Below are 17830 nucleotides of genomic sequence, written 5' to 3'. Positions count from 1 at the left end.
TTTATATATTAAATACTCGTGGGTAGTTCATCATCTGCTTCAATAGTGGAAGTCATAAAAAATACTATTTTTTTAAGGCCATACTTCATGGAAATGTCCTTAAACTTCAGTTTTAAATTAAAACTCCCCTATGAAATAATTAAATAAACAAAAAAAGCTTGGTTAGTGAAATTGGGTGTACTTATATTTGATGTTGGTCGTTGTGATGGTTAATGAAATTGGGTGTACTTATATTTGATGTCAGTCATTGTGATGGTTAATGAAATTGGGTGTGCTTATATTTGATGTCAGTCATTGTTATGATTAATGAAATTGGGTGTGCTTATATTTGATGTCAGTCATGATGGTTAATGAAATTGGGTGTACTTATATTTGATGTCAGTCGTGATGGTTAGTGAAATTGGTTGTACTTATATTTGATGTCAGTTTTTGTGATGGTTAGTGAAATTGGGTGTACTTATATTTGATGTCAGTCGTTGTGATGGTTAGTGAAATTGGTTGTACTTATATTTGATGTCAGTCGTTGTGATGGTTAGTGAAATTGGGTGTACTTATATTTGATTTCAGTCATGATGGTTAATGAAATTGGGTGTACTTATATTTGATGTCAGTCGTGATGGTTAGTGAAATTGGGTGTACTTATATTTGATGTCAGTCATTGTGAATTCTATGCTTCAGGAGGCCTAAGACTTTCATTTTCTGTTACTGTTGAGTTTGATGAACTACAATGCCAGAAATACGTAAGGTAAATCGTATGTAATAAGATTTGATAGTACTTGAAATATCAGTATATGTTCCAGAAAATAACGTGATATTCTTAAAGTCCCTGTGAACTGTTTATGGTATAGTAATGTTTTGCAACACCATCAAAGGCTTTTCTAGACATGGAAATTGATTAATATACTGATACAGTGGTTTTTCAAATATGGATTTAAAATTTCAAAAAATTTGAATGCTTAAGTATCAGGTAAATGTCTTTAAACATTGCATGATATATTTAACAAACTAATTAGAAGAATTCGAAATCTTTCATAGATGTGTCGTAGTTAAATAATTATTTTTAAAGCACATTATTAGTACATTAATGTTATTTCTGAGCTAAAGTAACTGAGGTCATTTTAAGTAGAAACTCAATATTTATTAATGTTACGTTGTTTCAGATTGAAACTCTGAGACTGAGTTCAGTGATTTTCAAAATAAACATAGTTTTGTATGGAATCATAACAGTGAAATCTGCAAGAAAAACAAAACTAAAAACCAGAGTTATCAATAATTTACATTATTGCTTTTATTAATTTTCAATTTGTTAACAAAATCTGTTTTGAAAAAATTCATAATAACTTATTAGGTTTACAGTTGCTCATAGTAACATTGTAAAAGTGACTTTAGTTTTGGTAATAACAAATAGTGTTGTGTGTTATAAAACATTAGATGCAGGTGGCAGTAAAGGTCCTGAAACAAGATACCTTGACATTGCCAGGAGTATTTGAAGATTTTGTGAAAGAGGTAAATGCTATGCACCAGATGGATCACCCAAACTTGATCCATCTTTATGGTGTCGTCTTATCTGCTCCTTTGAAAATGGTGAGTGTTGAGCAGAGATTTTTACCTCACATTTTTTATTTACAATGAGCAACAGTTGTGTGGACAATTCTTTCAAGGTATATTTTGTATTTAATTTTGCTGAAAAATCAGTTATAAAGAGTTGGATATTTTCAACCCAAGAGTGAAAGAAAAGAAGGGTTTGTAACAGTAGTGAATGTGATGTCATTAAATTTATCATTGTGTATTCTTCTCCTTATAAGTTGAAGGGTAAAACACGGCCCAGTGGCAAGCATTACAGAGTGTAGGTATGCATGTTAAACACTGTCATTCCACTAAAAATAAAAATACAAAATATATAAAAATTTCTTCATTACACTTTGGTGCCGTGAATGTGTTATAAGGTGCAGCTGAAATACCATTATTCTGTCAGATATAAAATTAGTCCAAGAATTAACAGTGGGTATTGTTGACCAGCTGCTATCCCTGTAGGTCTCTCAGTTCCAAATTAGGAATGATTAGTATAGATAGTCCTTGAATAGCTTTTCACAGGTATATCTGGAAACAAACAGATCATTACTGAAGTTTAGGTAGCTGAGATTTCTACTCTGTTAAATATTCATAAAGTTATCCCTTGAAGCTACATGAATATTTGTGAGAACATTTAATAATTATGTATAGTTTTATCCACACACACTATATTTTAAATGCTACAGCCATTAGAATGTTATAACAATTGTTTTGTGATGAATGTGCTTCATCGTGTATATCTTAGAAAAAAAAAAAACTTTTCTTTTTGTGGTTCCAGAATGTATTTTCAGATATTAGTTTCTGCTATACCGGATGTTTGGCGCAGATAGCCTAGCTGCTTTGTGCCATTAAACACTAAATCAAACAAACAAAGTTTCTGCTATAATTGTTTTTTTAAATAGTAAAACCATTATATCAGTTCTTTTTGTTTCAGAGAGTGCACCAGAAATGAGTTTACTTTTCATACTGTATATTTTATATACATCTTGCATTGTAAAGCCTAGTTTTTTTCTCTGTAATGGACATTACTGGTTTAACCACACTAGAAATGTACATTGATTGTTTTGTCATGTAACAGTATATGCTCACCAGATAGTAGGTATATATCACATATCTGTTAAATCGGTTGTTGTGGCCGGAGAAAGTACTAGAATAATTGCATCATGCAACTTGTAATTTTTTTCATAGAAGTTTATTTGGTTGGTATATAAGAAGGAACTCAATGTTTTTATCATATTATTATGTCAAACATTAAAAAAAAGTTGTCAGTGTAGTAGACTTTAAACTTTTTAAAATATTATTATTAACATTTAGGTAACTGAGTTGGCTTCTCTAGGATCCTTGCGAGATCTCCTGAGAAAGGAATGTGCCCATACTCCTATTTCTATACTGGTAAACTATGCTGTACAGATAGCAAGTGGTATGGCTCATCTGGAATCTAAACACTTCATTCACAGAGATCTGGCAGCCAGGAATGTGCTGCTTTCCAGTGCACGTAAGGTAAAGGATATAATGTTTCTGACATTGTCACAGATATCTCTTTAGATATTTTCTTACTTTAATTATAGAATTATTTAATACTCACCCTACTGGATAATTCCAACTAAAACTTGTTCACTGATCTTCAACATTTGTTTTAAATTCAGACAGATATTTCCGGATCTGGTTGTGTTTTTTTTGGTCAGAAACAAATACTTAGTTCTATTAAATAAACCCCTTGGTGTGGATTCCTGTATGTGGTGAGGGGACCTTTCAGTGACGGTTTTGTTCTTTCAGTTTACCTTCTCTGGGATCTAAACGTCCATCCACATGCTTGCCATGCGTGGCAACCAGTGAAGGGGATGAGAGGATTCTGGTGGTTGAGGAGTCCAACCATAATACACCAATTTGGCCTTGAATTTTTGTAGACGGGTGGCCCCCCTTGGGTCAGTCGGCTGGTCCACTTGGGCTAGGGTCAACCAAGTACCTGTGTTGGATTTTCTCAACAGGTGTTGTGGACATTGTATCTGATGCTGGTGTTTGGGTATAGTGCTCGCGAAACCCTGGCGTTGCTGCAGTATCCTTGTTTGACATTATAGTGCATCCCGTTGTAGGGCTTCATGGTGGGTGGGGTCAGTGGGCACCAAAATTTCCTTTTTTTTGATTATGGATCCTCCAATTAAAAACGTAAATAAAATAGTGAAAAAACAGTTCATAGGTACATGACCATGTCTTGAGGAATTTGAGCAGCAAACTTCAACATGTGTAACACCTGTTGTACCTCATTTTCTTATCCTACATTCTCTTTCAGACAAACCTTTAGGGCAAATGTCTCCCTTGGACACATCTTCTTCTCCCACCCCAAGATGCAAAGCAATCATTTGTTCACATCCTCAGTCACTGGAATCTTCTTCCAACAGCAAAGACATGCCCATTTGACCCAGGCCAGGACCCATGAAGGTCGATAGACCTCCCTCAAATAAAGAGTAAAGAATAAAGACATGGTCATAAACAGAAGGGTTCTCCATCCGATTTGCCTACACATAAATAAAAATGGTCACCTTGATACAGTGGAACTGTCAAAGTTTACATTCTAATCTGATTGACATCAAAACACTGATTGCTTCCTACCATCCTGTATGTCTTTCCTTACAGGATACACTTTTGAAACTTGCTAATACAGTCACCTTTCGGTGGTTTTCTTTGTACAGAAATGACAGGCTGTGTGATGGACAAATGCATAGAGGGTTGGCACTGTTGGTTGATCAGCATGTGCTCACCCTGTCTTTGCCACTTGGCATGTCTTTGGATGCTGTAGCCATCTGCATTTTTTTGGGTCGTACCATCACTGTTTGTTCACTCTACCTGTCACCTGGAGAGACATATGATCAATCAGACCTTGATGCTCTCATTGAACAGTTGCTGTCTCCCTTTTTATCCCGGAGGGCTTTAATGGACATCATTCCCTCTGGAGAAGTGCTGATATTGATAGGAGAGGTCGCTCTGTAGAGAGTATGCTTACTGATCACAACCTTTCTCTTTTTAATACTGGTAATAACAGCTCTTCTACTTATTTTCATGCACCTAGTCAGTCCTTTACTGCTACTGATCTCTCAATTTGCTCCCCTTCATTATTCTCCCATTTTTCGTGGAGAGTTGACAGTAATCTACGAGGCAGTGATCATTTTCCTATTATCTTAAGAGAGACTGGCCTTGGTCGATACCACCCGACCTGCGTGCCCTGGTGGAAGCTCGATCAGGCAAACTGGCCCCCTTTCACTGCTCTCACTAAACTTTTTCCTGCCCTTGTCTGTAAGTCATCAATAAACGACTGTGTGGCAGCAGTAACTGACTGTATTATACAAGCAGCCGCTCAGTGTATTCCTAAAACCTCAACACGTTTTCCACGATATCCTCATCCGTGGTGGAATCCTGTTTGCCACATGGCACGGAAGGCTCAAAAACGGGCCTGGGATACTTTCCATAGATATCCCACACTCTCGAACCGCATTGCTTTCCAGCAGGCCCGTGCACGTGCTCAGCTGGTAAGATGTAAAAGCCAGAAGAAATCTTGGATTAAGTTCACAATCAGCATATATTCTACCACCAGTTCCATAATCATATGGGACAAGATTTGAAAGGTCAGTGGAGAGTATAATTCTGTCCCCCTCTCGATATTGCTCTCTGATGGCCAGGAAGTAGCTGATACCCAGAGCATTGCTGATACTCCAGGTGAAAGCTTTTGCTGGGTATTTATCATTTCTGCTTCTTCCTCCACCTTCTTAGCCATCAAGCCTTGGGCAGAGCGATCACCTTTTTCCTTCGAGCTGATTGTCTCTATAACTAAAATCGTCCTTTACACTGGTGGAACTCAAACTGGCCCTTCATTGGTATGGCAGTACATCAGTTGGACCTGATGATGTACACTATGAAGTGCTGCACCCTATATCTCTTGCTTTTTTTGCTATTCTTGTGATTGTTTTTAACTACATCTCACAGGAGAATGTCCTTCCTAATGCCTGGTGCCGGGCTATTGTCCTACCTTCTTTAAGCCTAGCAAGGATTCCAAGGTTCCTTCAAACTACAGTTCAGTTGCTTTGACGAGCTGTCTCTGTAAGACCTTAGAGAGGATGGTTAATGCTCTTCTTGTTTGCTTCCTTGAATCAAACAACCTCCTCTCATCCACCCAGTGTGGGTTCCGAAGACAGCACCCCACCATGGACCACCTGATTCAACTTGAAATGTCAGTTAGAGAATACTTTCTCAAACGACAACATCTTGTATCAGTATTCTTTGACATTGAAAAGGCTTATCATACAACATGGAGGTATGGAATTTTGCGAGACCTCCATTTATAGGTTTTGTAGCCATTTGCCCATTTTTATTAATTTTTTAATGGACATGAGATTCCAAGTTCGTGTAGGTTCGACACTTTTTGCTGTGTTTTGAGTGTCGCACTTTTCAGTTTAAAGATTAATGCCATCAATGAACAACTCCCTCTCACTTTTGCAAATGGTCTCTTATATCAATGACTTTCACATCTCATGTCAGTCGTCGAATGTGAGGTATATTGAGTGGCAGCTACAGACTGCCCTCAGTCGTTTACTGAAGCAGACCACAGCAAACAGCTTTAACTTCTCTCTCTCTAAAATCGTTTGCATGCACTTTTGCCACCAACAGGGTATTGACCCTGATCCTGAACTTCGTATCAGTGATGTTGTGCTGCTTGTGGTCCCTAAGACAAAGTCCTTGGGGCTTATCTTTGACTGTAAGCTGATTTTATACCACACATCAAGCAGCTACGAGTCAAATGTACAGTAGCACTGAACATCCTCAGTGTCCTCTCTTCCACCACTCAGGGAGCGGGTCGATGTTCTGTACTAATGATATATCGTGCTCTTATTTGATCGAAACTCAACTATGGATCACTGGTCTATGGTTCTGCCAGAACCTCGGCCTTAAAGATGCTGGACCCCATTCATCATCAAAGACTTCGGCTCTGTACTGGGGCTTTCCGCACTTCCCCAGTTCAGAGCTTATGCATAGAGTCCCATGAACCTTCTTTGCACTTCTGCCATTTGCAACTGCTTTACTGTATGCTTCAAAACTTCATTCTTTACCAAAGCATCCCACCTGAGGTTGTGTTTTCCTTCCTCGGTGGGCCATACTTAATTAGAACAGATGATCTGCCATTGCTCCTTTTGGCCTTTATATCCAGGTGCAGTTGGATGAATTGGGTCTGTTCTTGGATAACATTGCTGTATCCACTGGTGAGCCCATCCAACTATGGCTTCTTATAGTCCCCGAATGTGACCTATTTTTAAGTTATTTGAGAAGAGCAGACACTCCTGATTGGAAATACTGTCTGTTATTTACTGAACATCTTTTAAACCATCCTTCCATTGCTATTTATACAGATGGTTCAAAATCAGGTGACTATGTGGGCTCTGTCATGGTTTGTTGTGTTTTGGTGGTTGCATGCAGAATTCCTTTACAGCGTCTGTGTTTACTGCTGAACTGTGTGTCATTTCTCTTGCCCTGGATCACATAGAAGCTAAGCAGTGCTCAAACTGCACTATTTATACTGACTCGCTTAGTTCTTTACTAGCCATGGAATCGCTTCACATCCTGTTCTTGACGATATTCAAAACCATCTGGCCCATATCTTTTTAACATCTACTTCTATCCAGTTTTTCTAGATACTGGGCCACGTTGGTATTCGTGGGAAGGAGTTTGCAGATACTGCAGCTAAATCTATCTGCTCTGGCACTATCACCACTGTGCTTGTTCCATACATGGACTATGGTCCTATATTCAAGGCTTGGCTCCATGCCAGCTGGCAGTCGACTTGGAGTGAGCAATGCAAAAACAAGCTTTTTTAAATAAAGCCCTACATTGGACTTTGACCATCTTACTTCCATAAGGATCAGAAAGAGGAAGTTGTTCTAATTAGATTATGCATTGGTCACTCATAATTTTCTTTTATCTGGGACTGATGCATCAGTGTGTTGTCTGTGTAACACTCAGGTCACAATAAGTCACATTTTACTTTCTTGCCATCGTTACGACTCTCAGTGACAGCAACATTTTAAACAGTTCTGTCCCAAGGTTTGTCCATAATGTTAGACTGTTCATTGGTGATGTTGACACTGTCCACCTTGAAAACGTTTTTATTTTTTTAAGGGCCATTAATCTTTTAATGTCATTTAGGTTTTCTAATTTGTACATTAGACCTTTTTTCATGTTATTCCCTTTAAGAATCAAAGTCCTTCTAGTTCAATTTGAAATTAGAAAATGGCCCTAACATCAAATATCTTGAAACCAGGACTGGAAAGGCCAACTTCAGGTGACTAACACTGCTGTTTGAACTATCCATTAGTCATCCTGGCAAGTTATTATTAAAATTTTGCTACAAGTCTTATAAAACTTTTATTACTTTACTTTTTGAAAATGGCCATAACATCAAATAACTCAAAACCAGGACTGGAAAGGTCAACTTCAGGTGACTGATGGTTTTTGTACTTACCTGTTAGTCTTTCTGGTAAGTTATAATTATTACAGTTATGCTACAGAAAGTACTTTACAACTTGTATTACTGTAGTTTTCTCTTACTGCTGTAGACTAGATGTAAACATTGGTTTTATACTATTTATGTTTTTAAACTTTGTTTTGTTTTGCCTTAATTTCCTTTTATGAATTTTACTAAATTTACTTTAATTTTAACTTTTTACCGAATGTTTGGTGAGATAGGCCTAGCTCCTTTATGCCATAAAACACTAAATCAACCAACCAACCAAGTTATTAAATAAAAGTTGATTTTTTAAAAAATGCTTTAAAACTATAAATGTTCACGACTAAAATGTTACTACTTTAAATAAGTAAAAAATTGTATTAATCAACTAAACTAAATTGTTGTTACTGTTTGTTACTCATCACAAAGCATTTTAACGTTGTTTTTCTTAAATATACCCTAATAATTAGTCAAACTTGGATTGAACTCATTGTTTTTAAAGCTCAAACTAGTCTCAATTGTAGAAAATTCAAGATTTGCATATTTAAAATAAATTAAAACTTGTTTACTGTGAATTATGCTACTATTATATTTAGTTTATTATTTGATAATATTACTTTGCTATAAACATAACTGTGGCTTCAAGTCCAGTTTTGGTCTTGATTTTTTTTATGAATGTAATTTGATATATCAATTAAGGTATATTCTTACATACAACTGAAAATATGTGTGTGTGTATAAAAATATTTACTATTCAAAATGCTACAAATACAGAAATATTATACCTACAGTGGGTAAAACATAGATGACCCTTTGTGTAAATTTGTGCTTGGTAACCAACAAACTTATTTCCATGTTCTGTGTTTTGTGTATTTTGTAAAACCTTAAAAAAAGATTGAAAATAAATATAATTTTGATTAACGTTAATTATAACTTTATTACTTTAGTGTGATTAGTAGAATCAATTTCAAAGGTAATATTTTTCTACTTTTTCATTGAGAAATAAATTAATTAATACTTGTAATGGTTAGTCTTACTATAGATATGCTTACAAATACATAAATTTTTTTTATGTGTTTTTTTTTTTAACTATAGGTGAAAATTGGTGACTTTGGACTTATGAGAGCCTTACCAAGTCAGGAGGATTGTTATATCATGACAGCACATCAAAAGGTTCCTTTTCCTTGGTCAGTGATGGTTTGAACTTTTTTTGTTAAAATGTTTCATTGTTATATAAGTAGGAAAAGAGTTGTTGGGTAATATGATGATGTCCATAGTTGTTGTTTTTTATCTTAATTTCAGTTGGGCTGTAGTAATAGGTGCTTAAAAAAACTAGTGATGGGCTCTGCTTTAAGTCAATAAATTATGTTGATTAGTGTATCTGAAACATTTTTCTTCAAGTCCACCTGGAACTGCACTGAGAAAAATATTACGTAGTACTCGCACTGAAGAAAGCCAAATATACAAACATCTGAAAAGTGGACAGTGCAAGATAAAGGAACAAACTTGCAACTATGCTTTTACTTGGTCATCACATTGAAATCGTTATTCAAGTTGGTGTCAGATTAGGGATTTTTACTGGATACATTTCTTTTGATTGTTCATTAAAGAAGGGAGAATTGTAACTACGCTCACTGAGATCTACTCCTGCTAATGTATTTTATTATAATAATTTATTCTTCTGAAAGTAGGTTTTTCACTTGCAGCACACACTTAGTACACCATAGCTCATCCTTTGTGAAATACTGATGTAGGAAATATATTTATTATTGTTAATTCGATAAATCTTTGTTCCCTCCTTTTATCTAGATATATTTAAAACACAAAAGTCTGTTTGTCCCTTTTTAACTACTCCTAAGTTGTTGGACCATTCTCAACCAAATTTTGTGGGATGATAGTTTGAAACAAGGAGTATGTTAATAGGGGTTCACAACCTCCCACTTATTTATGTTATTGAGCATTTATTATCTTTGAACCACCCTTTTACACCAAATTAAAAACAACTTTATTAAATTTTTATCCCCCTGTCAGACAGCAGTAATTATTTAGATTTACAATCCTAAAATCAGAGGTTTGATTCCCTTTTTTGGACACAGCAAATAACCTGGTGTGGCTGTGCTTTAAAAACACATAAAGTTTCCATAACACAACATACAGTGTGTGGGGGAGGACACTCAAAGGTTGTATGTCTCAGAGAGTGTACTACTACTCTCTATGGAGGAATGCAATCTAAAAAAAATGGTTTCCACTGTTGTAATAATACATAAACTTGGATAAAATTGATAATACAACAGTCACCAAAATGTAATATGAAGAGCCATTTCTTGAGCCCATTTTCTGCTTTGTCCTATGACCTCACAACTTCATCTTGTAAAACACTTCTCTGGTCACTGACCATCAATTAATAAATACTGCAAAACAGTGTGAAAGGACATTAAGAAGTAGGTTTTGAAAGCTGGTAACAGAAAGCACCTCTACTACCACCAGTTTTGCTGCTACCTTTCCTTACAAAGTCATCCTGTCCATTTCACAGCATGTACCATGTATCAAGTATGTATGAAATGAGATATTAAATCTTGTACAAACACTTTGGTGAGTTATTAGTGAATACTGTAATATGTTACAATATAAATAAATTGTGTGAAAGTTAGAATTTATATGTTACTCAACATAGTATTAACACCCTCGTACACACACATTTTTAAGTTTATTACCCAGACAAAGGATGGATACCTCCGTTTGTAATGAATATTTGCCTAATGACCAGTGTCTGCAAATGTTTACGTGTGTGTGTGTGTGTATGTATGTTATGAGGAAAGCAGCTAAATATAATACTAATAATTAATTTTTTATAGAATAAAAGGAGAGGTTGATAAAATATGGGTATAGAATTTTTACTGTGTTACATTTGTAAAACTGTTCCAACTATATAGCTTTGTGTATTACAGTAGAGCAAATTTAACTATTTTTGAGGGCTACATGTTTTATTTTACACTTTCGTATAATTTTACTTATTAAATCTGCTTCTACTTTAGGTGTGCACCAGAAAGCTTGAAATCTCGACAGTTCTCGCATGCTAGTGACACATGGATGTTTGGTGTAACTTTATGGGAAATGTTTACATTTGGTGAGGAACCATGGGTTGGATACAGTGGTGCTCAGGTAAAGACAATTTTATTTTATCAATCTTGTGATACCCATTATTGGCTAAGTGGTATGTCTATGGACTTGTACTACTAGGAACTGGGTTTTGATACTTGTGGTGTACAATGTAAAGATAGCCCAGTGTACCTTTGTGCTTAACTACAAATAGATAAATTATCTCGTGACTTTACATCTAGAATTTCAGCCTTATATATTATTCTGTAGTAAAATATGCCTGCTATTTCTCATAAATATATAAAATTATATTTGTGTGCACTTTATATTTCATAAATGTAAAACATTATTGAGGTCCTCAGAATGAAAGCACATGTGTGACATGTTTAATGTAATTAACCTGATTAATCTCCTCGTCTCGTGACGTGTTTAACGTAGTTGACCTTATTAATCTCCTCTTCCTGTGACATGTTTAATTTTTTATTGGTAAAGAAGTGGCATAATTCTTAAATAATCTTTGATAATAAATTAGAAAGCATAACCTTTTAACTCCCTTCCAACTGTAGTAGCTGACTGGACAGATGACACCTGTTCTTTGCACATACTGATTGGTGAGAGCTACTTTAAACTGCCTGTATTCATGCTTTACTTTAGAAAGTTTCTGTAGTGAGATGATACCCCAGTTATTTTTGAGCTTTTCTGATTAGTTGTACAATCACCAGGGTACTTATATCAGTAAATATGATGTTAGATATTTGTTTGATGAAATAGTTTGTGAATTCATTATATTGACTTACATTTAGTACTTTTATCTCTTTATATTATATCTAAATAATTATTTTGGCAAACTCTATATTATTTGTAAAATAACTCTGAGTATATTGTTTGTTTTTTGAATTTCGCACAAAGCTACTCAAGGGCTATCTGTGCTAGCTGTCCCTAATTTAGCAGTGTAAGACTAGAGGGAAGGCAGCTAGTCATCACCACCCACTGCCAACTCTTGGGCTACTCTTTTACCAATTAATAGTGGGATTGAGCATCCCATTATAACACCTCCATGGCTGAAAAGGCGAGCATGTTTGGCGTGAAGGGTATGCAAACTCGTGACCCTCAGATTACGAGTTGCACACTTTAACATGCTTGGCCATGCCGGGGACCCTCTGAGTATATATTCCATAATAACAGTAGCATTACAGAATGTATATTCTCCTCTTGAAATTTTGACAAAGGAAAATCAGTTCCTTATACAGTGCATCATTTGTTATTAAAGTAAAAATTCAAGGGCAGACCTTCAGTGCAGTTGGTGTTTTACCACTAACAAGTGATACCAATTTCTGCATACAACAGATGCAGTTAATTCACTATTAGTCTTAAAACATTCCCTTTCTATAACACTTGCTAACCCTGATTCTTTCACATAATAGAATTGTACCATACGTTTCACATCCCGACAAGAGGAATGTCAAGTGGTTATAATGTTCGGCTTTGGATCACAAAGAGTAACCACATGATTAGACAGCAGTTTTTGCTAACTGGTTATTCTTCTTATAGTTAGTTAGCAGTTCTAAATTAGGGGGTGACCATGCCTGAACTTTAGAAAGTTTCTGGCCTTAATATTAAATTCATGATGTATATTACATGTTTCAAATTTAAAATAATAAATATTGTATCCCTCATACCATGCTGCTTGTCTATGAAACACATTTAATGTTTCTCCAGGTTTTAGCCAGCTGTTGTAAATAAAATGGAAAGCAAGTGTGTCTTTCGTGACATGAGCTTTGTACCTGTGATATATATTTAAAAAACGTTTACTAATTAGTACAAGCACTTCATGTGATCTTCAGCACATTTGACAACTACACGACTGTGGTTTTATTGCACTTTTGAAAAGTAATTTTAGCAGCCTACTGGTTGTGGTGCCTTGATGGCTTACATTATAAGGTGTATTTATTAGTGCCCTTTTGGGTATTGTGCATTGTTGATTAATTTTTAATTGTCTGTTTGTAACAGTTACCTGGTTACTATGCTTTGATGATTTACGTTGAAAAGGGTAGGTAGCCAGTGGGTTGTTACAGCTTACCTTAATGACTTCCTTTGAAGTGTCTGGATGTAACAACTTTACTATTCCTTGATCACTTAGCAGAAACTTTATTGTTGGTTTTTCCTTGCTTCTTTGTTCTTGACTTGCAAAATCTCTACTTTGATGTCATGCAAGTGGTGAAGTTTTTATTACAGAATTTTTATTTTACTTATTGTAGACTAGTTTCAGCTGTCTCTTATAGACTAGTTGTAACTACTATTTTTAATACTGTAAGGTGACAAATTAAAACTGCTATCTGCTACATAATCAGGTGATAAGTTTGTACTGCTGCTACGTAAGCAGGTGGTAAGTTTGTACTGCTATCTGCTACGTACTCGTGTGGTAAGTTTATAATGCTGTCTGCTACGTGCTTAGAAATTATTTTAACTGATAAAACTTAGAATATTTCAGTTTTGTTTGATATTAATTGTCCATACTTTATTGATCTGATATGAGTTAAAACTATTATTTCAGAAATGATATGTGAATTATTTAATTTATTTTCCTTTCAGATCCTTCAGAAGATAGACCAAGAAGGTGAAAGACTTCCCACACCCCAAGCATGCCCACCAGTCATCTACCAGTTAATGCTACAGTGCTGGGCACACAAACCTAGTGACAGACCTACATTTTTAGCCTTGAAAGATTTTCTTGTAGAGGTGTATTAACTTGCTGTTATAAGAATTTTTCTCTATTTTTCAATTTTTTTCGGATTTGAAAGATTTAATGTTTTAATAGATTAAAATCCTGGATAATGGTATTTGATAATTTAACTGTAATTAAGTTGGAAATGTGTATTTAATTATAGCTGTTCTTTTGTTCTGATATCAAGTGTGTGAAATGTACGTCAATTGAAAGCTGAACTCTTGTAATTTCCTTTTCTTATATAAGTTCCAACTGCTATGGTTGATTAATTATTGTGATGAATCTCAGTATATTTTTGGAATACAGTAATATACATGGATCAATTTACTTACATTTTACAACTTTGACACTGAGTTAGACTTGTGTTTGTTGTTATAAATGTGGAGCAGATACTGGATTAGTGGGCCTGATTGTTAACTGTTAAGTCATTTATGTTTTGGAAGAAAGCAAAATGGAACGGCAGTCTCAGGCCAAATTAGTTTTAAGCAAAATACTTCACTGTTTTGAAATTATATCATATTAAAAAAGAAAAGGATTAGGTCCATCTGGTTTATTTAGTTAAGCCTTAACAGTTTTCGTTCTCCGAGACTTTCATTAAAATTACTAATATTGTTCTTCATTTCTTTTAATTATTCTAATTACTTTAAGAATGCAATAACCAAGTTGGATTAATTATATACCAGGTTGTTGATGCTAGGCTGGGATCATGTTTGTTTATCTTGTTGCTATTGTATCAAACACATTTACTGTTCTTAATCCATTTTAAATATTGTCAGCTACATCCTGTATCGTTTACATTGGGAAATTGATGTGACCAAAATATATGTACATAACAATAAGAGTAAATGATTGCATAATGTAAAATTAATTAATTAATAAACAACATATATAAAATATAATAACAATAGGTCATTTCTTCCACTTAGCTGCCTCTCTTTGTTCAGTGTTTCAAAATTAGCAACTGTTTACTGTGACAGGACTCTGTGATTGCAGGAAGGAGATAGTCTGTATCGAAACCTTCTCTAGCATGTGACCATAAATATAACTGAACAATTGTTTGGCTAATTGACAGAGATAGATTCTGATCATGATGGACCATGTCCTGTTAGTAAGTTCTGTCTTCTTTTTTTTTCTTCTTCTGTGGATTCCTGTATGTGGTGAGGGGACCTCCCAGGGAAGGTTCTATTCTTTCAGTTTACCTCCTCTGGGATCTAAACATCCACCCACGTGTTTGCCGTGCATGGCAACCCGTGAAGGGGAGGAGAGGATCCTGGTGGTTGAGGGGTCCAACCCTAACACACCACTTTGGTCTTGAATTCCTGTAGACGGGCGGCCTTTAGGTGGCCCCTTTTGGGTCAGTCGGCTGGTCCACTTGGGCTAGAGTCAACCAAGTACCAGTGTTGGAAGTTCTCAACAGGTGTCGTGGACATTGTATCTGATGCTGGTGTTTGGGTATAGTGCTCATGAAACCCTGGCTTTGCTGCATTGTCCTTGCATGCCATTGTAGTGCGTTTCCTCGTGGACATGGTGGGTGGGGTCAGTGGGTACCGAAATTTTCCTTTTTTCTATGGATCCTCAAATAAAAAATTTAAATAAAATAGTGAAAAAACAGTCAATAGGTAAACGACAACGTCTTGAAGACTCTGAGCAGCAATCTTCAACATCTGTAACACCTGTACTCCATTTTCTTATATTACATTCTCTTTCAAAAAAACCTTTAGAGAAAATGTCCCCCTTTTTTATTCACAAGGGATTAGAGGGACTTGCTGGCTCTCCAAAGTCAGTAAAGAAGCATCGATCTGGAGACATATTGGTTAAAACATCCACCTCCCAACACAGTAAACTCCTCTTGAATTCAAAGGCAATCGGGGATGTACCGATTGAGGTTACCCCTCATACTACCTTGAATTCATCATGAGGAGTTATTGTTGAGAGGGACTTGAACAACAACAAAGACCTACCCCATCGACCCAGGGCAGGATCCATGGAGGTTGATAGACCTCCTCCGAATAAGGACAGTAATGAAAAAAGACGTGGTCATAAACAGCAGGGTTCTCCAGCCACTTCACCTACCCATCATTAAAAATGGCCACCTTGATACAATGGAACTGTCGAGGTTTACGTTCTAATCTGGATGATATCAAAACACTGATTGCTTCCTACCATCATGTATGTCTTTCCTTACAAGAAACATTTCTAAAACCTGCTGATACAGTCACCATTTGGCAGTTTTCTTTGTACAGATATGACAGGCTGTGTGATAGATGAGTACATGGAGGGGTTGCACTACTGGTTGATCAGCATATGCCCACCCTGTCTTTGTCACTCAACACACACTTGGAGGCCGTAGCCATTCGTGTTTCCTTGCGTCATACCATCACTGTTTGTTCTCTCTACATGTCCCCTGGAGAGACATATGACCAATCAGACCTTGATGCTCTCGTTGAACAGTTGCCATCTCCATTTCTAATCCTGGGGGACTTTAACGGACATCATCCTCTCTGGGGAAGTGCTGTTATTGATAGGAGGGGTTCTTCTTGAGAGCGTATGCTCTCTGATCACAATCTTTGTCTGTTCAATACTGGTTCTTCCACTTTTCATGCACCTAGTCAGTCCTTTACTGCTATTGATCTCTCGGTTTACTCCCCTTCATTATTCTCCCATTTTTCATGGAGGGTTGACAGTAACCCACTAGGCAGTGATCATTTTCCCATACTTTTGAGAGAGACTGGCTGTGGTCGATGCCACCCTACCCACGTGCCCAGGTGGAAGCTGGATCAGGCAGACTGGTCCACTTTCACTGCTCTCGCAGTACTTGATCCTGCCATCCTGAATCAGCTAATAGACGACTGTGTGGCAGTGGTAACTGACTGTATTATACAAGCAGCTTCTCAGTGTATTCCTAAAACCTTGACACTTTTTCCACGATATCCTCGTCCGTGGTGAAATTCTGCTTGTCACTTGGCATGGAAGGCTCAAAAACGGGCCTGGGATACATTCCGTAGATTTCCCACACTTTCAAACCGCATCGCTTTCCAACGGACCCGTGCACATGCTAGGTTGGTAAGACATCAAAGTCAAAAGGAATCTTGGATTAAGTTCACAACTAGCATATCTTCTACCACCAGTTCCAAGGTCATATGGGACAGGTTTCAAAAGGTCAGTAAGCACTACAGTTCTGTCCCCCTATCCATCTTTCTCTCTAATGGCCAAGAGGTAGCTGATGTCCGGAGCATTGCCGATACTCTAGGTGAAAGCTTTTGCTGGATATCTAGCACTTCTGCTTGTTCCTCCACCTTCTTGGCAATCAAGACTCGGGCAGACATTTACCTCTTTCTTTTCGAACTGACTGTCTTTTTGAGTATAATTGTCCCTTTACACTGGTGGAACTGAAAATGGCCCTTCATCGGTCTGGCAGTACATCTGTTGGACCTGATGATGTACACTATGACATGCTGTGCTATATCTCTCCTGCTTCTCTTGATATTTTTCTAATTGTTTTTAACTGGATCTGGCAGGAGAATGTTTTTCCTGATGCCTGGCACCAGGCTATTATCTTACCTTTATCTAAACTGGGGAAGGATCCCAAGATTCCTTCACATTACCCTCCAATTGCTTTGACAAGCTGTCTCTGTAAGACCTTAGAGAGGATGGTTAATGCTCATCTTGTTTGGTTCTTCGAATCAAACAACCTCCTCTCGCCCACCCAGTGTGGGTTCCGATGACAGCATTCCACCACGGACCACCTAATTCAATTTGAAACATTAATCAGAGAAGGCTTATGACACAACATGGAGGTATGGCATTTTGTGAGACCTCCATATATATGGGTTACATGGCCATTTACCTATGTTTATTAAAAATTTTAATGGACAGGAGATTCCAAGTTCGTGTGGGTTCGACACTTTCCCATTCTTTTGTACAGGAACTTGGGTCCCTCAGGG

The 17830-nt window shown here is 36.6% G+C and overlaps 1 protein-coding gene across 5 annotated transcripts in view; it reads left to right on the top strand.

Annotated features, from left to right (window-relative positions):
- Positions 1-17830, top strand: part of LOC143227801 (activated CDC42 kinase 1-like) — a 56920-nt gene that overhangs the window by 28410 nt on the left and 10680 nt on the right. For 4 of the 5 annotated variants that reach the window (XM_076459048.1, XM_076459046.1, XM_076459049.1 and 1 more), the window contains exons 4-8: positions 1432-1584; positions 2887-3072; positions 9158-9249; positions 11098-11224; positions 13754-13900. In XM_076459048.1, coding sequence (XP_076315163.1) covers positions 1432-1584; positions 2887-3072; positions 9158-9249; positions 11098-11224; positions 13754-13900 — 705 coding nt within the window. The remainder of the gene's footprint in view (positions 1-1431; positions 1585-2886; positions 3073-9157; positions 9250-11097; positions 11225-13753; positions 13901-17830) is intronic. The other variant, XM_076459050.1, reaches the window with a different exon arrangement.

The sequence above is a fragment of the Tachypleus tridentatus genome, chromosome 10, assembly GCF_004210375.1.
Source record: "Tachypleus tridentatus isolate NWPU-2018 chromosome 10, ASM421037v1, whole genome shotgun sequence".
Lineage (NCBI taxonomy): Eukaryota > Metazoa > Arthropoda > Merostomata > Xiphosura > Limulidae > Tachypleus > Tachypleus tridentatus.
The sequence above is the reverse complement of the archived record's forward strand: the minus strand, read 5'-3'. Positions and strand labels throughout refer to the sequence as shown.